The sequence below is a fragment of the Herpailurus yagouaroundi genome, unplaced genomic scaffold (genome assembly GCF_014898765.1).
Source record: "Herpailurus yagouaroundi ecotype Mexico unplaced genomic scaffold, PumYag 77, whole genome shotgun sequence".
Lineage (NCBI taxonomy): Eukaryota > Metazoa > Chordata > Mammalia > Carnivora > Felidae > Herpailurus > Herpailurus yagouaroundi.
Genome location: NW_024412388.1, coordinates 97,888,164 through 97,911,776, shown reverse-complemented (window position 1 = coordinate 97,911,776; position 23,613 = coordinate 97,888,164). Strand labels below are relative to the sequence as shown.

Here is a 23,613-nt window from a genome sequence, read left to right as displayed (position 1 = left end):
GCCCGGCGGAGGCCCCCGGGGCCAGGCCCGGGCGGGGGCGGAGCCACTTTCGTGCAAAACCCGGAAAGCGGAAGCCGCAGCGGGGCTGCACCGTGGTCTGCGGCGCTGCCCTCGCCCAGCTCGCGGCCGGCTGAGTCACGGCCCGCCCGCCAGCGGGGCCTCGCAGGACGCCCGCCCGCCCTTCGCCCCGCAGCGGCTGCCTCCCGCGCCGGGGTGGGGGGGAGCCCTCCGCTCCGCACCCGAAGAGCCGGGCGCCGAGCCTCCGGCCGTTGCCGCAGCCCCTGGCGGCCAGCGAAGCCCTCCTTCACGTCTCGTCCCCGTCCTTTCCCAGTTGATTCCTGGCTTATTTGGGGGTCGGTCCGGTGACCCTGAAGGTCGCGCTTGGAGGGCGCCGGGGCTGCGGCAGCAGACTGCCCTCCTCCCGGCGCGGGCGGCCGGCTGCCCCCGAGACCCGCGCGGCCGCCGCGGTCTCCATGGTAACGGCCGCGCCGGCGTCTGCGCCCCGGGGGGAAGATGCGGCCTGCGGCGCCCGCCGCCTCTCCCCCGGCCTCATGGCGGGCCCGGGGCCACTGAGGAGGAAGGTCCCGGCCGCCGGACTGCGGGGCAGCGGGCACCAGGTGAGAGCCGGACGCCGGGGAGCGGAGGAGGGGGTGCGGGCCAACTCCAGCCACCTGCCCTCCCCACCCCTCCCCTCCCCTGCAGCCTTGAACACACTCGCACCAAATATCGCAGAGACGCTTCTCCCGGCGCCACTGCACCAGAGGTTTTTGGTTTGCTTCTGTTTTTGTCTTTTTTTCCTGGCAACCAGCCGGAGAAGGAGACAGTCAGCAGCTCATGGAGACGCCGAGAGAAGCGCTTTTTGAGTTCTACCCAAACTGGGAGAGTACCTTTCAGCAACCGGACTCACCGACTGCTTTTCCTTCGTTTTCAGTGAAATCCCATTCTCTGGCTGGAGACACAGATGGCCTCAAATGAGAGAGATGCTATATCGTGGTACCAAAAGAAGGTAATATCAACCTTTTTTTTTTTTATTATTTTATTTATTTTTTTTTTATTTGTAAAGCAGACTTCCTGCAAAATGCCCCCGCAAAGAATCCCCCGTTAGCTTTCCCTAAGCTCGGTAGTGCCGGCAATTCCAGCACGCTGTCTCTCTCCCAACATCAACGGACAAACCGAGGCGCAAGGTCATTAGGTCTTTTAGGCTCTGTTCCCGGTCCCCGAATAGGACTCTCAAGTCCCCTCCCTTCTCCAGGCCGCATACACCGTGCCCCAGCAACGCTCTGAAAGTTTGCTTCTGATCAAACTGCTGTGTTTTTTTTAGACGTGAAACTTGTATCTTCACAGCTCAGATTGGTACTGGCAACAGTCTTACTGAGCTGTCCGTTACCTTTTTATTCCTCTCTAGTTTTCCTACTGATGTTTTCCTTAAGAAGTGGAAATATCTTGTAAGGTAATGCTTAATTTGAAATATTTTGGACAGTACTTTTTAACTTTTCGATCCAGCTACTTTAGACTTTTGAATGCAACAGTCCTTTAAATAACTTACTCTAACCTCTGAGAAGCATAAACATTCCCCAGATATTGTATCGATGCTTAGTAGTTTCGTGACTTTTGTGACATTTGACCTAAATAACAGGATTTCCTTTGCATCATTCAAATAGCCTGCTCCCTATTTCAGATTGGAGCATATGATCAGCAGATATGGGAAAAGTCAATCGAACAGACTCAGATTAAGGTAAATTGATTTCTTTGATTCTAGCTTTGTTTTACTGAATTAATGTGGAGAGTGGTTTGCACTTTTTATAAAATCTGCACTTATCCACCAAGTCTGGCATTCTTTATTCTTTGAAGTCTAGAAGGAAGACAAAACACTGCAAGCAGAATGATAAATGACAGTTGACATTTGACCTCAATATCAGGGAAATAGAGAGGAGTGTGGTTGGTCTGTGATGCATTAGAAAGCAAATGTCCCCTACAAAGGGGGCTGTGGCTGCTTAACTCTGGTCAGTTTTATTCTGTGGCAATGCAGGCCAAGGACTGCCAGAGCCTCAGGAAGATGCTTTTTTATGCGAAATATCCAGACTTTTTTCAGAGCATCTTCCCTTCCCCCTGCCTTTCCGCCGCCTCCTCCACTTCCTCTTCCACCGCCTTCTCCCTCTTCTTCTTCCTTTCTTTCTCCTTTTTCTCTTCCCGTGCAAGCTACATCACATCCATTTGTGGCCTGAATCACTTTTTCAATTACCGGTTTAGAGTGTGGTCTTAAGTTTTTCAGGTTCTTAAACTTTTTTCTACCCTGCTCTTAGAACTGAGCAGATTCATGGGGTTATTTCATGTTAACCAACCAAAAACTGATGTGTGATTCAGAATGCCAGTTTATTAACTTATAATAGGGGAGGGGAGGGGAGGGTTAAATAATCTAATGCTCCAGAGTCAGGGTTGTGATGTCAGTATGTACTGGGACAGGTGGGAGGTTGGTGCAAATTAGTCACGGGAGGGTTGCTTGGTAGCCAAATGTTATTGAATAGTCTTGAGAGATGTGGAAAAGCCTAAAGACCATCCCAGCCCCTAAAAGAATGTCTCTCCCTATTGACTTTAATACTTAGATCTACAGATTCAGGGTCTTACTTCCTTGGAAAGTGCTGAATAATGGCTGGCATTTTCTTCTTTTTGGACCTTGCTATTTTAAACATTTGTTGCAGATCCTTTATTAACACTTAAAAAAATACATGTATGTGTGGGTGTAATACAATTTAATAGTTTTGTTTATCTATAAGTCACATTGATTGCCCTGGGATGTTTAAATCTCTGGTGAAATACATTTAACCAACACTTGTAGGGTGCATAACAGGCCAGTCAACTTCAAAGCTGTTAGAACTACATGGTACATGGCAAACTTTTACAGTTTTGTGCTGTCCTTGATTTTTTTTTTTATATTAAAGGGACATGGGGAAGGATGAATCAACTCCCACATTATATTTTGTAACTCTCTAAAATCCTGGCCTGTTAGTCTTTTGTGAGTTGCTGTAAAGTACTGATAGTAAGATGTAATGAAAAGAGCACAGAACTGGGAGCGAGATCCTCTTTTAGTGATCTCTAGCCTTGTGATCTTGAACAGCGCTGTAGTGTCTCTGGGTTTTGGTTTCTGTATCGTTAAAAAGATTTTATTGACTGCCTTCCCCTACCCAACTAAAGATTTTCTCAACTCTCATTTCCGTGCCATTTTATGCAGACCTTCCTTTTAGTATACCAAATCAAAAGTATTTGTTAACCTGTGCATCTTCATAGGCCTCAAAGCACGAATTGTGTTTGCATCCCATTTTTAGAACCTCTTGATTCTTACTAGGACCTCAGTATCTGTTGCTCAGTTTAATTAACGCTATCTATTATATATGTTTTTATTCATTGTTCTGTCACAAGGTAATCTACCTAACAACTCCTTAATGTATACTTTGAATTTAGCAGCAGTGGAAAGGATCAAATTAAAGACAACTCTAAAAATTTACTAAGCTAATGTACCAACATGTTCTAGGCTTTGAGAGTACAGTCAACAAGATATATATGAATTTCACAGTCTAGTGGTGGTGGGAGAAGAGCCAAGGTATCTTTTCAAATATGTTTTCGTCTCAGACAAAAATGGACCAAAATATAGGACACAAAGTATTTAATGCAATTTAAAAATAGATTACACAAACATAAATATTTTTGACAAAAAAATTTAAAAAAGAAAATTAAATAATAATATTAACATCAGATCACCGTACAATAAAATTAGAAATTACACAATACACGTATAATTCAAGAGGCAAGAATGTACAATAGGGAAAAGGCAGTCTCTTCAACAAATGGTCTGGGAAAACTGAACAGCTACACGCAAAAGAATGAAATTGGACTATTTTCTTTTCTTTTTTTTTTTTTTTTAATTTTTTTAATGTTTATGTTTGAGACCGAGACACAGCATGAACAGGGGAGGGTCAGAGAGAGAAGGAGACACAGAATCTGAAACAGGCTCCGGGCTCCGAGCTGTCAGCACAGAGCCCGATGCGGGGCTTGAACCCACGGACCGCGAGATCATGACCTGGGCCGAAGTTGGACGCTCAACCGACTGAGCCACCCAGGTGCCCCTGGACTATTTTCTTATACACAAAAATGAACTCAAAATGCATTAAAGACCTGAATGTGAGACCTGAAAACGTTAAGACTCCTAGAAGAAAACATAGCCAGTAATTTCTTTGGCATTGGCCTTAGAAATTCTAGACCTGTCTCCTCAGGCAAGGGAAACAAAAACAAATTTAAAGGATTGAATCAGCATCAAAATAAAAGACTTTTACACAGCAAAGGAAACCATCAACAAAACAAAAAGGCATCTGCTCAATGGGAGAAGATATTTGCAAATGATCTATCCAATAGGGGTTAACGGCCAAAGAACTCTTACAAGTCAAGACCAAAGAAGCAAATAATTGATTAAAAATGGGCAGAGGAGGGGCGCCTGGGTGGCGCAGTCGGTTAGGCGTCCGACTTCAGCCAGGTCACGATCTCGCGGTCCGGGAGTTCGAGCCCCGCGTCGGGCTCTGGGCTGATGGCTCAGAGCCTGGAGCCTGTTTCTGATTCTGTGTCTCCTTCTCTCTCTGCCCCTTGCCCGTTCATGCTCTGTCTCTCTCTGTCCCAAAAATAAATAAACGTTGGAAAAAAAAATTTAAAAAAAAAAAAAAATGGGCAGAGGATCTGAAAAGACACTTTTCCAAAGAGGACATAAAAGTGGCCAACAGAAGCATGAACAGAAGCTTAACATTTCACCAGGAAAATGCAAATCCAAACCACAGTGAGATACCACCTCACACCAGTCAGAATGGCTAAAATAAAAAACACAAGACCCAGCAAGTACTGATGAAGATATGAAGAAAAAGAAACCTCGTTCACTGTTGATAGGAACGTAAATTGGTGTGGCCACTGTGGAAAACAGTATGCAGATTGCTCAAAAAATTAAAAATAGAATCACTACATGATCCAGTAATTTCACTACTGGTATTTACCCAAAGAAAACAAAAACATTAATTTGAACAATTGCATGCACCCTTGTGTTTATTGAAGCACCACTGACAATAGCCAAGATATAGAAGCAACCTAAATGTCCATCAGTAGATGAATGGATTATATATATATATATAACATATATATATAGTGGATGGTCCAAGGTGGATGGACCTGGAGAGTATAATGCTAAGTGAAATGAGTCAGAAAAAGAAAGACAAATACCACATGATTTCACTCATGTGGATTTTAGGAAACAAAAAAGGAGACCAAAGAGACTCTTAAATACAGAGAACAAACTGGTAGTTGCCAGAGGGGAGGTGGGTGGCAGATGGGTGAAATAGATCAAGGGGATTAAGAGGATGCTTAGTGTGATAAGTAGCATATGGAATTGTTGAATCATTACATTGTAACCTGAAACTGTATGTTAATTATACCTCAATAAACAAGTAGTTAAACAGATTAAAAGGTTATTACCACTGAAAAGAGAAAAATTTGCAAATGTGGGAACATGGCAATAAAAATAGTGATTATTTCAGTTAAAAAAAACTTCAAAATTATAGAAGATGTAAATTAAAAAAAATCTTAACTTGGGTTATGAAAAGTGTATGAACTCTTCTGCAAACGTTTTCTGAGCTACTGTGTTTAAGGATTTTGCTAGGTGCTGAGCATAAGAAGAAAAGTACTTATGAACAGAAGTATAGTATTTGTTTAAGAGAAGAGCAAGTAACCCTATCTGGTTGGAGTATAAGGTATACAGATGAGATGATAGGCCATAAATCAGTTTGGAGCTGACTTGAATGCTTTACTAAGAAATTTTCATACTATTCTGTAGAAAACAGAAAATTTTTCATGGTTTTCAAATAGAGGAGCCACATCGTGTTTGTGTTTTTGAAGAATAGACATTACAACAAAATCTATGGAATGTTTCTGAAGTAATACTTGATAAAATTATATTACTCTAAAAATGTATATATGAACAAAAAATGTCTAGATTGACTAGGAAGAGTTATAGAGATTCAAGTTAAAATATGAAGAATCTAGAGAAACAAAACAGTAATTCCAAGAAGGGAAAGAAATACCAAAAATAAAACAAAGGCAGTCATTATGTATTCTTCAATTGCTAAATATTTGTTGAGCACCTACCTACCATATGTCAGGTAGTAGACTAGGTACTATTGTCTACATAATGATGAGCAAAAACGCTCAGTATTTTTCTTTGCATGGAGCTTAAAGTGGGAGAGGAACAATAAAAATCCTCTTAGTGAATAAAAATTTGTAATAAATGCTAAGAAGGACAGCTGTTCTTTACAAACTATTATACTTACGACAAGGGAAATGGACTTAGTCAAGGTGGTCAGAGAAGCCTTCGCTAAGGAATTGATACTTCAAATGAGATCTGAAGGATGAATAGCAATTAAGTCAAGAACAGATATACTACAGAAACCTACAGAAACTCAGAAAACAGGAGGAAGTACACTTCTCAACTCGTTTTATGAGCCCGGTATTATCCTGATTCTAAAGCCAGACAAAGACATCACAAAATTCATTGTGAACGTAGGTGTGAAATATTTAAGAAAAGATTAGCAAACCAAATTCAACAACATATAAAATGGACTATCTACTGGGAACAAGTGGTGTTTATCCTAGGAATGAACATTGGTTTAACATTTGAAAATAAATTAATATACCATATTAATTGAATAAAGGACAAAACTGCATGATCTCATTAGAGACAGAAAAAGCATTGGACAGAATTTAATGCCCATTAACAATAAACTAGAAATAAAAAGTAATTTCCTCTTAAAAAAAAAAAAAAAGTAATTTGCTCCTAAAATCAGGAACAAAGCAAGGAAGTCTGCTCTCACCACAGCTATTTAACATTGCTAACCAGTGCTGTAAGGGAAGGAAAAGAAATAAAAAGCATTGAGATAGAAAAGAAAAAATTGCCTTCATTCCTGGTATGTACCCATATTTAGAAAATCCTAAGGCACCTACAAAAAATTACTAACATCAGCAAATGAGTATAGCAAGGTCTTTAGAATCCAGGTCAATAAACAGAAGTCATGTATTTTTAAAAACCAGCAATGACTAATCCAAAAGTGAAATTAAGAAAAGGATTCATTCAAATAGCTAAAAAAGAATACTTAGGAATAAGTTTAACATAGAAAGTATAAGACCTGTCCACTGAAAACTACAAAACATTGCTAAGAGAAATTAAAGATCTAAATAAATAGAGTAACATTTCACGTTCATGATCTGAAAGACTCAATATTGTTAAGTTTATTGTTAAGGTGGCAATTCTCTGCAAATGCGTCTACAGATTCAATATAATCCTTTCAAAATTCCAATAGCCTTTTTTTTCTTTTTTGGTAGAAATTGATGAGCTAAGTCTAAAATCAATAAAGAATGCAGAGGTCTTAGAATATTCAAAACAAGTTTAAAAATAAGAAAGACTTGGAGTACTTACATTACTGGATCTCAAAATTTACTATAAAGCTATAGTAATCCAGGAAATATAGTATTGGCATGAGTAATAAATAGATCAATGCAACAGGATAGAGTATCTAGAAATAAATCCTTATGGTTTTGATAAGTTGGTTTTTGACAAAGATGCCAAAGCATTTCAAGGGAGAAATGATAGTGTTGTCAACAAATTGCACTGGGACAATTGGATATCCACATGTATAAAAATGAGCTTTGATTTTTACCTCACATCACACACAAAAACCAATTAAAATGGACCATACACTTAACTGTAAAATCTAAAGTATAGATTTTCTAGAAGAAAAGATAGAAGATCTTTGTGACCTTGGAATAGGACAGATTTCTTAAAAACATATCTATAAAGGAAAGATTGATAAGTTGGGCTTCATAAAAATTTAAAATTTATCTTCAGAATATCCCATTGAAAAATGAAAGCAAGCCATATGCTGGGAGAAAATATTATACATATATATAACGTGTGTGTGTGTGTGTGTATATAATACAGTGTTTGTATAATATATAAAGAACTCTTACAACTCAGTAAGAAAACTACAACTCCTCAAAAAACCCAATATAAAAATGGGCAAAATACTTGAGTAGATATTTCACCAAAGAAAGCATATGAATGGTTAATGAGCACAAGAAAAGATGCTCAACATTATTAGTCATTAGGGAAGTACAAATTAAAACCATAGGGAGATACTACCATTAACTTGTTAGAATGGCATGCAGGAATTAGAATGCTTGTACAATGCTGGTGGAAATGGAAAGTGGAAAATAGTTTGGTGGTTTCTTAAAAAATTAAACCTGTACTTCACATATGACCTAGCATTTCCATTTCCACTCCTGGGGATCTATCCAGGAAAAATAAAAACATACGAGCACATGCAAATGTTCATAGCAATACTGTTCATAATCGCCAAAAACTAGAAAAAAAATTCCAAATGTCTATCAATTGGTAGGTGGATAAACAAATGTGTTTTATCTACGCAATGGGATACAACTCAGCAGTTAAAACTATTAATATAGGGAAGCCTGGGTGGCTCAGTTGGTTAAGTGTCATGGTTTGTGAGATCGAGCCCAGTGTAGGGTTCTATGCTATCAGTGCAGAGCCTCCTTAGGATTCTCTCTCTCCCTCTCTCTCAGTGCCTCTCCCCTGCTCACACACTCACGCGTGCATGTGTGTTCTTTCTCTCTCTCTGTCTCTCAAAATAAACAACCCCCCAAAACTATTAATACATGTTACAACATAGATGAACCTCAAAAATGTTATGCTATGTGAAAGGAACCAGACACAAAAGACTATATATTGTGTAATTCAGTTTATGTGAAATTTCTACAAAAGGCAAATCTATAGATTAGAAAGCAGATTAGTTGTTGCCTGTGGCTGGGGGATAGGAACAGAGACTTATTGCCATTCTTGCTTTTGAATTGATGGAAATGTTCTTAAGCTTGAATGTGATGATAGTTGCACAACTATATAAATACACTAGAAATCTAAGTTTGTTAATTACTAAAACTACACACCTAAAAATGGGTGAGTTTTATAATATGTGAATTATATCTCAATATAGCTATTTTCTTAAGTCACACCAATAGAAAAAATTAGGAGAAATCATAATGTTATACACAAGAATTTCATACATATTCCCAATGACAATTGTCTTCTAAAATTTCTTAATTGGGAGAATATATTGAATTTAAGGTCTAACATTATTTTCAGTGATGAAGCTCACCTTAGTCACTCCCATATCCCTTGGGATATATTTGCTAAGATGAGCATTCTAATTAATATTGTTTTTTCTTTTTATTTTTTATTTACAAATTTAAAAAAAATTTAATGTTTATTTCTGAGAGAGAGAGAGAGTGCATACGTGCATACAAGTGGGGGAGGGGCAGAGAGAAAGGGAGATGCAATTCGAAATAGGCTCCAGGCTCTGAGCTGTCACCACAGAGCCCCACAAGGGGCTTGAACCCATGAACTGTGAGGTCATGACCTGAGCTGAAGTCGGGCGCTTAACTGACTGAGCCACCCAGGTGCACTTATTTTTTTTTAATGTTTATTTATTTTTGACAGAGAGAGAGAGAGAGAGAGAGAGAGAGAGAGAGCGTGAGCATGAGTGGGGGAGGGGCAGAGGGAGACACAGAATCCGAAACAGGCTCCAGCCTCTGAGCTGTCAGCACAGAGCCTGACACGGGGCTCGAACTCACAGACCACGAGATCATGACCTGAGCCGAAGTCCGACACTCAACCGACTGAGCCACCCAGGCACCCCCAGGTGCACTTATTTAAAATTTTTTGTAAGTTTTAATTTAAATTCTATTTAGTTAACATGTAATATTAGTTTCAGGTGTACAATATAGTGACTCAACGCTTTCATACATCATCCAGTGCTCATCACAAGCACCCTCCTTAATCCCTGATTTAACCCATCCCTTCACCCACCTCCCCACTGTTAACCATCAGTTTGTTCTGTATAGTTAAGAGTCTATTTCTTGGTTTATCTCTCTCTCTTTTTTCCCCTTTGTTCATCTGTTTTGTTTTCTTAAAGTCCACATGACTTCATGACTACCATGAAATCATATGGTATTTGTCTTTCTTTGACATATTTCACTTAGCATAATATTCTCTAGCTCCATCAATGTTGTTGCAGATAGCAAGATTTCATTCTTTTATAGGGCTGAGTAATATTCCATTGTATATATATACACATATGCCACATCTTCTTTATCCATTCATCAGTTGATGGACACTTGGGCTGTTTCCATGATTTGGCTATTGTACGTAATGCTACTATAAATATCAGGGTGCATGTATCTCTTTGCATTATTTTTTTTTATTTAAAAAAATTTTTTTAATGTTTATTTTTGAGACAGAGAGAGACAGAGTGCAAGCAGGAGAGGGGTAGAGAGAGAGGGAGACACAGAATCTGAAGCAGGCTCCAGGCTCTGAGCTGTCAGCACAGAGCCTGACACGGGGCATGAACCCGTGAACTGCGAGATCGTGACCTGAGCCGAAGTCGGATGCTTTAACCGACTGAGCCACCCAGGTGCCCCTGCGTTATTTTTTTATTCTTTGATTTTTTTTCTAATTAATATTAGAATAATGAAACTCAGTGTTTGAAAATGATATGATTTTATACCTAGAATATTTTTATTTTTCTGCCTACAAAATTTTAAAAGGCTAATAATCATAAACACAAAAGTGACTTCAACTGTGTTTGTAATGTTTTAGTTTGTTAAGCTGGATGGTAGGGACATGACAGATGAGATTCCTCATTGAAGATGATGATTTAAATATGTGCCTTGATCCCCATCTGATTTCTTCTGAAATCCCTCTAAAATTACAATGAATAAGGGGCACCTGGGTGGCTCAGTCAGTTAAGTGCCCAACTTCAGCTCAGGTCATGATCTCATGGTTCATGGGTTCGAGCTCTGCACCGGGCTCTGTGCTGACAGCGCGGAGCCTGGACCTCCTTCAGAGGTTCTCTGCCTCTCCCCCGCTTGTACTCTGTCTCTCTCAAAAATAAACAAACATTAAAAAAAAATTTTTTTTTAATTATAATGAATAAGAAAAAGATATCGGCCCTCAAGGTTTAAAAGAATGGGAGAGAAGACTATAAGTCAGAGCTATTAACACAATTTTGAAAGTTGGAAAGTGAAGAAAGTAAGAATGTAAGTGTCTGTAATAGGGAATGCCAGTAGGAAACAAGTGAGCTTTCTGTTGAAAACGCCTCTATTTAATTTCTTTTTTTTTTTTTTAATTTTTTTTTTCAACGTTTATTTATTTTTGGGACAGAGAGAGACAGAGCATGAACGGGGGAGGGGCAGAGAGAGAGGGAGACACAGAATCGGAAACAGGCTCCAGGCTCTGAGCCATCAGCCCAGAGCCTGACGCGGGGCTCGAACTCACGGACCGCGAGATCGTGACCTGGCTGAAGTCGGACGCTTAACCGACTGCGCCACCCAGGTGCCCCTCCTCTATTTAATTTCTAAAAGACTTAGGAATTAATGAGGTGGAACTGGATTGTTTGAGCTTATTTATAAGTGTCAGTCGATCTGTCCCCAGATCATTTTCCTTATTCTACATGGTCACGTAGATACCCTTGTCTTCCCCTGACAGAAGGTTGGATTGAAGCTTGCTTTCTGGAGAGGCTGAGCCAGAGAAGTTCTGGATTCTGGAACACCAGACACAAAGTTAGAGTGGTGTGAAATACTGCACTAATAATGGAGATTAAGTAGAAATCTGGTGGCCAGGTTTATAATCTCCAACAGAAGACTGGGATTGCCTTTTGCAGAAACTGGCCAGCTAAGAAGATCTAAACATACTGGAAATGAAATGGCTGTTTATGGTGAGGCCTGCTGTTTAACAAGCTTCACTCTTTGCACACTGAGCTCACATTCAGCATGTTAGTGCCTCACTTTTTTTTTTTTTTTTAATGTTTATTTATTTTTGAGAGAGAGAGAGAAAGAGAAAGAGAACAGGAGGGGTAGAGACAGAGGGAGACAGAAGATCCAAAGCAGGCTCTGTGCTGAGAGTGGACAGCCTGATGCAGGACTTGAACCCACAAACCTCAAGATCATGACCTGAACTGAAGTTGGATGCTTAACTGACTGAGCCCCCCAGGCGTCCGTTACTTTTAAATGTAAATGGATAGTTGAAGATCATCAAATATTTGAGACCTAAAGAAAAAGAAGGAAAGAGATAAAAGAAATGACAAAGGAATCATAAGAATGCTATTTTTAAAGATATAATTAATATATATAAAGAACTGTATACTTAAAAAAAAAAAAGAAAAAGAAAAAATGGACTGAGGATGAAAAAGTAAGAGAACCAGAAAGCAAAAGTAACCAATAAGCTTAGTAGAAAAGTTGGAAGGTAAAGTTGCAGCTATTTCTCTGAAAAATTATACAAAAACAAAACAAAACAAAACAAAAACAACAAAAAACAAGGAAAAAGACAATAGAGGGGAGCCTGGGTGGCTTAGTTAAGCATCTGACTTCATCTCACATCATGATCTAGCAGTTTGTGAGTTTGAGCCCCACATCGGGCTCTTTGCTGACAACTTGGAACCTGGAACCTGCTTCAGATTCTGTGTCTCCCTCTCTCTCTGCCCCTCTCCCACTCATACTCTTTCTCTCTCTATCTCTAAAATAAATAAATGTTAAAAAAATTAAAAAAAAAAGAAGAAAATAGGAAAGTGAGTACAGTTCATAATGGAAGCCTGACAGCTAATAGATAGATGTTCCAGAAAAAAGGAAAGACATGGAGGGGAAGAAATTATCAAATAAATAATACCTTTCCCAGAACTTAAATACACACATTTCCAAATTGGAAGGATTTTTAAAAATATCTATATTAGTTATAGGTATATTACACACTGATTTGACGTTTGTATACATTATAAAATGCACCATGATAAGTGCAGTTAGCATTTGTCACCATAAAAGTATGATATTCTTGACTGTATTCACTATGCTGTACTTGACATCCCCGTGACTTACTCATTTTATAACTGGAAGTTTGTACCTTTTAATCCCCCTCACCTGTTTTGCCCAGCCCCAATCCTCCTTTCCTCTGGCAACCCCCATTTATCCTCTGTATTTGTAAGTCTCTTTCTGTAATTTGTTTGTCCATTTGTTCTTTAGATTCTACACATAGGTGAAGTCATGTATTTTTTGTCTGACTTAACTGCACTTAGCTCTAGGTCCATCCATGTTGCCCTAAATGGCAGTATTTCATTCTTTTTTTTTTTTTTTTTATGGCTCACTAATATTCCATTGTATGTATTTACCATATCTTTATTTATGCAGCTATCAGCGGACACTTAGGTTGCTTCCATATCTAGGCTGTTCTCAGTAACACTGTAGCAAACATAGGGTTGCATATATCTTTTTTTGAATTAGTGTTTTTGTTTTCTTCAGGTATACACCCAGAAATAGAATTGCTGGATTGGATGGAATTTCTCCTAAGTTTCTGAGGAACCTCTATACTGTTTTCTGTAGTAGTAGTGGCCACACCAGTTTGCATTCCCACAAACATTGCACAAGGGTTCCCTATTCTCCACAACTTTGCCAACACCTATTATTTCATCTTTTTGATACTAGCCATTCTGACGGGTGTGAGATGACATCTCATTGTGGTTTTGATTTGCTTCCCCGGTAATCAGTGATTTTGAACATCTTTTCATGTGTCTATTGGCCATCTGTATATGTATTTGGAAAAATGCCTATTTAGTTTCTCTGCCCATTTTTTAATTGGATTTTATTTAGTTTTTTGGTATTGAATTCTGTGATTATTTATATATTTTGGATATTATTCCCTTATTGAATATATTATTTGCAGATATTGTCTCCCATTCAGTAAGTTGCTTTTTCATTTTGTTGATGGTTTCCTTCACTGAGCAAAAGCTTTTTATTTTGGTGTAGTCCCCCTGTTTATATTTGCTTTTGTTGTCCATGCCCAAGGAGACATATTAATAAGTATGTTGCTAAGACCAGTGTCTAAGAGTTTACCACTTATGTTTTCTTTTACGAGTTTTATGGTTTCAGGTCGTGTATTTAGGTCTTTAATGCATTTTGAGTTTATCTTTGGATATGGTAGAAGAAAGTGGTCGAGTTAAATTCTTTTTCCTGTAGCTGTCCAGTTTTCCCTAACCATTTATTAAAGAGACTGTTTTTCTCATTGTGTAGTCTTGCTTCCTTTGTTGTAGATGAATTGACCATACAAGTGTGGGTTTATTTCTAGGCCCTCTATTCTGTTCCATTGATCTATGGTTTGTTTTTGTGCCAGAACCATACTGTTTTCATGACTATAGCTCTGTAGTATACTTTGAAATCTGGTATTCTGATACCTCCAGCTTTGGTTTTCTTCTCAAGGTTGCTTAGGCTAGTTGAGGTCTTTTGGGGCTCCATACAAATTTTAGGATTAGTTTTTTCAGGTTCTGTGAAAAATGCTATTGCTATTTTGATTGGGATTGCCCTGAATCCATAGATTGCTTTGGATAGTATGGACATCTTAACAGTACTATCCCAATTCGTGAACCATGGCATATCTGTTCATTTATTTGTGTCATCCTCAGTTTCTTTAATCAGTGGCTTAAAAGTTTTTGAATACAGGTCTTTCACCTCCTTGGTTAAATTTGTTCCTAGGTATTTTATTCTTTTTGATGAAATCAACAGTGAGTTTGTTTTAAAATTTCTCTTTCTGTAGTAGTTATTGGTAGAGAGAAATGCAACAAATTTTTGTATATTAACTTTATGCCCTACAACTTTACTGAATTCATTTATTCTAATAGTTTTGGGCAGAGTCTAGGATTTTCTAGATATAATATTATGTAATCTTCAAATAAGGATGGTTTTACTCCTTCCTTACCAATTTGGATGCCTTTTATTTCTTTTTCTTGTCTGATTGCCACAGCTAGGAGGTCCAGTCAGTACTGTGTTGAATAAAAGTGGTGAGAGGGGACATCCTTGTCTTGTTCCTGATCTTAGAAGGAAAGCTTTCAGCTTTTTACTGCTGATATGATATGAGCTGTGGGTTTGTCATAGATGGCCTTTCTTATGTTGCTGAAAGGATCTTTTGAGCGGTTAACACCTTTACTAAGGAGCAGTGTCATATTTCAGAACTTAATTAAAGTCTACCTTGTTTCTCCTGTGAGTCTCTTGTACTATTCTCACACCAAATACTTTGCTGTGTCACCAACCATGTGGAAGTTTTCCCTGACACCATGCACTTCTCCCTGAAACCACCCAGGAGTCCTACAATTTAACTCAGCTCTGACACTGTCTACTTAGAGATAGTGTCAGCTCCCACACATTAAAGGTTCAGTCCCACTTTGGATACCAGTCTTAAGTAGTAGGTCCCCAGGTTCCCCACAACTTTCTGTCCTGCTTGGCTACAAATCAGGTTCCCATGATCTCCTCAGGTTTGATTAATTTGGTAGGGTGGCTTACAGAACTCAGAAACACTTACTTAGATTCACAAGTTTACTAAAGGATATCATAACGGATGCAGATGAACAGCCAGATAAAGAGATACAGAGGGCAAGGTCTGGGAGGATCCAGAGCATAGGAGCTTCTGTGCCTGTGGAGTTGGGGTGCATCACCTTCCTGGTGTGGATGTGTACAACAACCTGGATGTGCTTTGAACCCCATACTATGGGGGTTTTTATGCTGAGTTTATTAACCAAGTATAAGGCACCACATGAAGATATATTCAGGTCTTCAGAGTTTCAAAACCTTATGTCCCCTTTCAGAAAGCATGGGAAGACATGTAGTATATTAGAATGAAATGAGTAACCCATAAAAGGGGAATCCAAAGTACCAGGAAACAGGGTAGCCAGCACAGAGAGAGGTTAAGGGAATTCCAGGATAATTAAGAGGTGTCCCAGGATGGCAGTTTATATCAGGCCTAGAAAGCAATGAGACCAGAAAGAAGCAAGAGGACAGAAAACTGTGATACGGACATCTTCCAGGGGGAAAGAAAGAAACTGGTATTTGTTGTGTTTTAGCATATTTGGAGCAGATTTGTAACACTTATAGGGAGTTTCAAGATGAATTAGTAATGTATATGCAGAAAATTAAGTGAGTGAGAAAATGAGGCTTGCCATATATGGCCTTTATTATGTTGAGGTACATTCCCTCTATACCCGCTTTGTTGAGAGTTTTTATCATAAATGGATGTTGAATTTTGTCAACATGCTTTTTTTTTTTGCATCTGTTGAGATGATAGTATCATTTTGATCTTTAATTTTGTCAATGTCATATATTACATTGATTTGTGGATGTTGAACCATCCTTGCATCCCTGGAATAAATCCCACTTGGTTGTGGTGTATGATCCTTTTGATTTATTGTTGAATTCAGTTTGCTAATATTTTTTCTGAGAATTTTTGTATCTGTGTTTATCAGGGATATTGGCCTATTATTTTCTTGTAGTGTCCTTGCCTGGTGTTAGTATTACGGTAATGCTGGCCTCATAAAATGAGTTTGGAAGCATTCCCACCTCTTCTAATTTTTGAAAGAGTTTGAGAAGGATTGGTATTAATTCTTTGAATGTTTGGTAGGTAGAATTTACTAGTGAAGCCATCTGGTACAGGAATTTTTTTTTAATGTATAATATTTTTTAAGTTTATTTATTTTGAGAGAGAGAGAGCATGAGTAGGGGAAGGGCAGAGAGAGGGAGAGAGAGAGAATCCCAAGCAGGCTCCATGCCATCAGCGTAGAGCCTGATATGCGGCTTGAACTCATGAACTGTGAGATCATGACTTGAGCCGAAACCAAGAGTCGGATGCTCAACTGACCAAGCCACCCCGGTGCCCCTACAGGAATTTTTTTTGACTGGGAAGATTTTGATTACTGACTCAGTCTCCTTACTATTAATCAGTCTGTTCAAATTTTCTATTTCTTCCTGATTCAGTTTTGGGAGGTTGTGTTTCTAGGAGTTTATCCTTTTAGGCTGCCCAATTTGTTGGTATATAATTGTTCATGTTAGTTTTTTGGTTTTTTTTGTTTTTTGTTTTTTTTGATCCTTTTTTCTTATGGTATCTGTTGTAACATCTCCTCTTTCATTTCTGGTTCTGTTTGAATCCTCTCACCCCTGCCCCCACCTTGGTAAGTCTAGCTTAGCTGAAGGTTTATTTTGTTTATCTTTTAAAAGAAACTAGCTCTGGGTTTATTGGTCTTCTCTATTATCTTTTTAGTCTCTATTTCATTTATTTCTGCTCTGATATTTGCTGGTTTCCTTCTACTGACTTTGAGCTTGCTTGTTCCTCTTTTCTAGTTTCTTGAGATGTAAAGTTAAAGTGTTGTTAATTTGTTAGGGTTCTTTACTAATGTAGGTTGGCATTTATTACTATGAACTTCCCTCTTAGGATTGCTTTTGTTTCATCCCCTAAGTTTTGGTATGTTGTATTTTTATTTTCATTTGTTCTCAAAGTTTTAAATATCTCTTTTGACTTCTTCTTTGACTCATTGGTTATTAGCACGTTGTTTAATCTCCACATACATAATTTCATTCTTCTTAAATTTTATTAGACTTGTGGCCTAATATGATCTATCCTGGAGAATTTTTTATGTACACTGGATAATGTATATTCTGTTGCTTGTGGATGGGATGTCCTGCACATATCTGTTAAGTCCATCGTATCTAATGTGTCTTTTGAGGCCAGTGTTTCCTCATTACCTTTAATTTTTATTCCATTTATTTAAACTAATAGAAAAATCCAGTTAACCCATTTCTCCCACCCTTACCCCCAGCTCTTGCAACCACCAATCTGTTTTGTGTATCTATGAGCTTGGTTTGTTTGTATTGTTTTGTTTATTTATTTATTTGTATTTACTTATTTTTATTAAAAAAATAAAAAAAAATGTTTAATTATTTTTGAGAGAGTGCAAACCAGGGATGGCCAGAAAGGGAGACAGAATCTAAAGCAGCCTCCAGGCTCTGAGCTGTCAGCACAGAGCTTGACGTGGGGCTTGAACTCACAAGCAGTGAGATCATGACCTGAGCTGAAGTCGGACGCTTAACCAACTGAGCCACCCAGGCGCCCGTGTTTTGTTTTCTTTAGATTCCACATTTAAGATAGATCAGAAGTTATTTGTCTTTCTCTGACTTATTTCACTTAGCATAATGCCCTAAGGTCCATCCGTGTTGTTGCAAAAGGCAAGATCTCACAGCCCACAGCTCACATTATTCTCAATGGTGAAGAGCTGGAAGCTTTTCCTCTAAGACCAGGAACAAGACCGGATGCCCATTTTTTTCACTTTTACTCAACATAGTATTGGAAGTCCCAGCCGGAACAATTAGGCAAGAAAAAGAAATACAAGGCATCCAAATCAGAAAGGAAGAAGTAAAACTGTTACTTTTTGCTGATGATATTATATCATATTTAGAAAACCCTAAAGATTCCACCAAAGACAATGATAATAAATGAATTCAATAAAGTTGCAGGATACAAAATCAATACATAGAAATCTGTTGCATTTCTCTATACTAAGAACAATCACAACAAGAAAAAAACACAATGAGAATATACCATTTGTAAATATTGATGCACCCAATGTAGGAGCACCCATATATATAAAGCAAATATAAATAGACAAAGGGAGAAATAGACAATGATACAGTAATCATTGGGAGCTTCAGTACCCTACTTTCAGCAATGGATATATCATCCAGAGAGAAAAATCATCAAGGAAACATTGGACTTGAATAGACCGTATAGAACTAATAGACATCGAAAGAACATTCTGTCCAACAGCAGCAGCAGTGCACATTCTCTTCAAGCACACATGGAAACTTCCCCAGGATAGATCATACAACAAGTCTTAAAACAAGTCTTAAAACAAAGTCATAAAACAAGTCTTAACAAATTTAAGAAGATTGAATATATTTCAGGTACCTTTTCTGACCACAGTGGTATTAAATTAGAAATCAGTAACAGGAGGAAAACTAGAAGATTCACAAATATGTGGAAATTAAACAGTGTACTCTTGATCAACTGATAGGTCAAAGAAGAAATCAAATGAAATGAAACAATGAAAATGAAAAATTTTATAAATTAACAATGAAGTATTCAAAAAGAAATTAAGAAAACAATTCCATTTACAATAGCATCAAAAGAATAAAATATTTAGGAATACATTTAACCATAGAGGTGACAGATCTATACACTGAAAACTATGAAACATTGATGAAAGACACTGAAGAAGACACAAATAAATGGAAAGATATCTCATGTTCATGGATTGGAAGAATTAATATTGTTAAAATGTCCGTATTACCCAAAGGGATCTACCAATTAAAAACAATCTATCAAAATTCTCATGGCGTTTTTTGCAGATGGAGAAAAAACAAGCCTAAGATTCATATGGAACTCCAAATAGCTAAAACAGGCATTAATTAAGAGCAAAGCTGGAGGCATCACACTTTCTGATTTCAAGTTTTATTACAAAGCTGTAGTAATCAAAACACTATGATACTGGCATAGAAGACACCTGAATAAATGGGACAAAAGAGAGACCTCAGAAATAAAACCATGTGTACATAGTCAGCTAATCTTTGGCTAAGGTGCTAAAAACATACAATGGGAAAAGGAGTCTCTTCAATAATGATGCTGGGAAAACAGCTGGATATGCTGGATAGGTATATCCATGCAGAAGAATGCAGAAGAATGCAATTGGACCTTTATTTTATACCATACATAAAAATCAGCTCAAGATGAATTAAAGACTAAATGTAAGTCTTTATAACTTCTAGAAGAAAGCAGGGGAAAACTTCCTTGACATTGGTCTTGGCAATGAGTTTTTTGGATTTGACAACAAAAATACAGGCAACAAAAGCAAAAGTAACAAGTAGGACTACATCAAACTAAAATGTTTTTGTCTAGCAAAGGGAGCAATCAACAAAGCATAAAGGCAACCTGTGGAATGGGAGAAAATATTTGTAAACCATATATCTGATAAGGGGTTAATATTCAAAATATACAAGGAACTCCTACAACTCAATAGTTAGAAACAAGTAATGCAATTAAAAACAAAGGACCTGAACAGATATTTTTCCAAAGAAGATATATTTACCAATGGCTTTATGAAAAGGTGTTTAGCATCACGAGTCATGAGGGAAATGTAAATCAAACCCACAATGAGATATCACCTCCTACCTGCCAGGATGACTCTTATCAGAAAGTCAAAAAAGGGATGCCTGGGTAGCTCAGTCGGTTAAGCATCCGACTCTTGGTTTTCGCTCAGGTCATGATCTCATGCATGGTTCATGAGTTCAAGCCCTGCACCGGGTTCTGCGCTGATAGTACAAAGCCTGCGTGGAATTCTCTCCCCCTCTCCCTCTCTCTCTCTCTCTGCCCCTCCCCCTCTCTCTCAAAATAAATAAGTAACCTTAAAAAAAAATAAAGTCAAAAAATAGTTAAGTGTTGGTGAGAATGTAGAGAATAGGTAACTTTTATGTACTGTTGGTGGGAATGTAAATTGGTATAGCCATTATGGAAAACGTTATGGAGGCTTTTCAAAAAATTAAAAATAGAACTACCATTTGATCCAGATATCCCTTTTCAGGGTATTTGTCCAAAGGAAATAAAATCATTATCTTGAAGAGATCTCTGCACCCCCATGTTCATGGTATTATTCATAGTAGCCAAGCTATGAAAACAACCTAAGTGTTCATTGATGGATGAATTAATAAGGAAAATGTGTTATGTATTTGTGTGTGTGTGTATAATGGAATATTACTCAATCTTAAAAAAAAAAAAAAAAGGAAATCCTGCCATTTGCAGTAACATGGATGAACCTGAAGAGCATTATGCAAAGTGAAACAGGCCAAACACAGAAAGCAAATACTGCACAATCTCACACGTGGAATGTAAACAAGTTAGACTCATAGAAACAGAGTAGAATAGTCACCAGGTGTTAAGAGATAGAGGAAATGGAGAGATGTTGGTCAGAAGGTACAAACTTTTACTCATAAGGTAAATAAGTTCCAGAGAGCTAACATACAGTATGATGACTATAGTTAATAATGCTGTATTATATACTTGAATTGGAAATCAAGCATTCCTAGCATACAAAAAAAAAAAAAAAAATGGCAACTATGTGAGGTGATTGGATATGTTAATTAGCTTGATTCACAGTGTCAATGTATATGGAAATGTCACATTGTACACCTTAAATATATACAATTTTTGTCAATTATACCTCAGTTAAGGGAGGGGGAAAAAGAAAAACAATGAGGCAGTTACAATTATAGGACAAACAAAATTTCTAAGAAAAGAGATGTCATCATTGATTACTTGGCTTAGCCGGTAACAATATTTATGTAATCACATCACTCTAAACATCAATCACTGATTTAATTAAAACTGGGGTAAAACTGTATCTGGGGGGAAACTATAGTTTGCGAGGGCATGGGTATGTGTGTTCGGAGGTACAATAATCATTAATACCTAGCATGTAGTATGTGCCTGGCATTATCCTAAGCACCACCTATGCACTCCTGATCTTTCCTTACTGCAATCCTATAGAAGTAGATGTATTATTCTCGCTTTACAGGCTAAGAAAGCTGTCTCTTCATCTACAATGGTAAGAAATGAATGGATAGTACCTAAAGTCGATGAAAGCGCTGTACACATCTTATTTAGAAATAAGAAAGAATAATGAGGAATTAGGAATTAGGGGTAAGGAAGGGTATTTTTTTTGTTATTAGCCTCATAATATAAGTATTGCAGTAAAGATTTAATTTAGAAGAATTTACTGTCCAAAAAAGAGAAAATGAACTTCCTTGGGTAATAAGATAGATGTATATATGTAATACATTTGAGATAAATGGATAGTTTGATAGACATAGAGGTATATGAATGGTTATGAATATGCCATTGTCTTTTATTTATACCAGTCCAGTAGCAAAACCCCTCAAATCTCATCAACATTTAGGCATGAACTTTGGAGTTCACTAGACTTAAATGTGTATTATCTTATCTTTGTTTTCCTAATTATTCAGTTCCCTACCTGTAAGAACATTGTTATGTCTCCACCTATTGTCATGGGTCTTGCAGTGCCTTCCTGTGGGAGGAGAATCCTTCCCTGCCCCACAGATTTCCAGCTTGGCAAGTGGGGTGTGAGCAGAATGTGACCTTCCTTCCTTTGACCCAGTCCTGTCCTTTCTCATGCCTTCTCCATCCTGTGAGAAGCCAGAGTGCCAAAGCTGGGGTTTGAATTCTTCTGTGGCTTCGTCTTCCCACTGACCCCACATTTTCGATTGCCAAGACCTCTGGATTCTGTCTTCTAAAACTTTTGATGATGAATACTTTTCCCAATTTATGTTTCTAATTCCCTGGACTGATCTGTTTGCACTCCTCTGTCTGCACGCTGCTGCCTGCAGGCCAAATCCGTGGGAGCACTGCACTGCGGACCTCTGTGTTTTACATATTTATTGTCTGTGCCTTGGTCAGCTGTAGTGCAATTGTGGCTGAGGTCAGTAGTTGCCACAGAGATGGTGGAGTCCGCAAGGCCTATAATGCCGTCTGGCCTTTTACAGATAGTTTATCCACTCTTCATCTAAATTACTGGAACAGCCTTTTTTTTTTTTTTTTTTTTTTTAAAAACTCCGTTCTCTCTGCCCAGTGTCTCCTCAGCCCTCACATCACTGAAACCGTCTGGTTACTTTGTTCCTGTTTTAACATAAATGGTATTGTTTTTCTCCTATTTAAAGCTGTTTCCTGACTTCCTGGTACCGTTATAAAATACATACACACTCTTAACAAGTTATAATCTTCACAGCCTGGGTTCTTACCTTTCCTGCTTCTGTCTCGCCTTACCTTTACCTCTTTTCACTTCCACTCTCCTTTGGCTTTCTTGAACTTTCCTAAGTTTTTGTCATGCTATCTCTTATTTCTGGGTCTTCTCTTATGCTTACCTTTATTCTCCCTTGTGCTATGCCCCTTGTCTGTCTTTCCAGAGTCTCACACATCCTTAGGTCTCAGGTCAGATATTATTTTCTTTTGGAAATCTTTCTTTGAGTTCTAAATCTGACCGAGCGGCCCTTCGTGCATGTTCCAGTAGTGCTGTACTTGCCTTGTCGTTGTTTCGTTGTTCATCATCTGCCCTTAAATCGGGGGACTTCCTTCTGTGGCTGACTATAAAGTAATTTGATTCTCTCACGGGCAACAAGATGGAAATTTTAACACACTAAAAGATGGAGATGTGTTATCGGGTTTCCACTTGTCTTTTTTTTCCTGTTGAATACATTAATGGTCCGACAATATTGCAGCAATGCCAGTACTTTTGTCCCTCTGCCTAAAAGGAGGAGCTCCACTGGTCAGGTGGTTCTGATCCTTGGTGGGGTTGCACAGTTATGTTGGGGGCAGCGGGTGGAGAGGCTGTAGCAGGGGCTGGGCAGAGAATTTCCAGAGCACCTTTCTGGCAACTAGGGCAGGGCTGTCCTGCTTCTCTACTTCGATCTTTCTCCCGGGTTCTTAGGGTAGAGATGGCGTCCACTAAGGAAATTCACTCACATCTCCCAGAGCTTAATCCCACTGAACCTTCCAGAGGCAAGCAGTCTCGCTTGATCTCAAAAGATCCTCTCCCT

The 23,613-nt window shown here is 38.4% G+C and overlaps 1 protein-coding gene across 1 annotated transcript in view; it reads left to right on the top strand.

Moving 5' to 3' along the window:
• The first annotated feature begins 501 nt into the window (after nt 1-501).
• Nucleotides 502-23,613, top strand: part of PHTF1 (putative homeodomain transcription factor 1) — a 59,732-nt gene continuing 36,620 nt past the window's right edge. The window contains 4 exon segments of the mRNA XM_040471348.1: nt 502-617; nt 932-1,006; nt 1,679-1,735; nt 21,579-21,608. Of these exon segments, the coding sequence (XP_040327282.1) occupies nt 962-1,006; nt 1,679-1,735; nt 21,579-21,608 (132 nt within the window). The 5' untranslated portion in view covers nt 502-617; nt 932-961.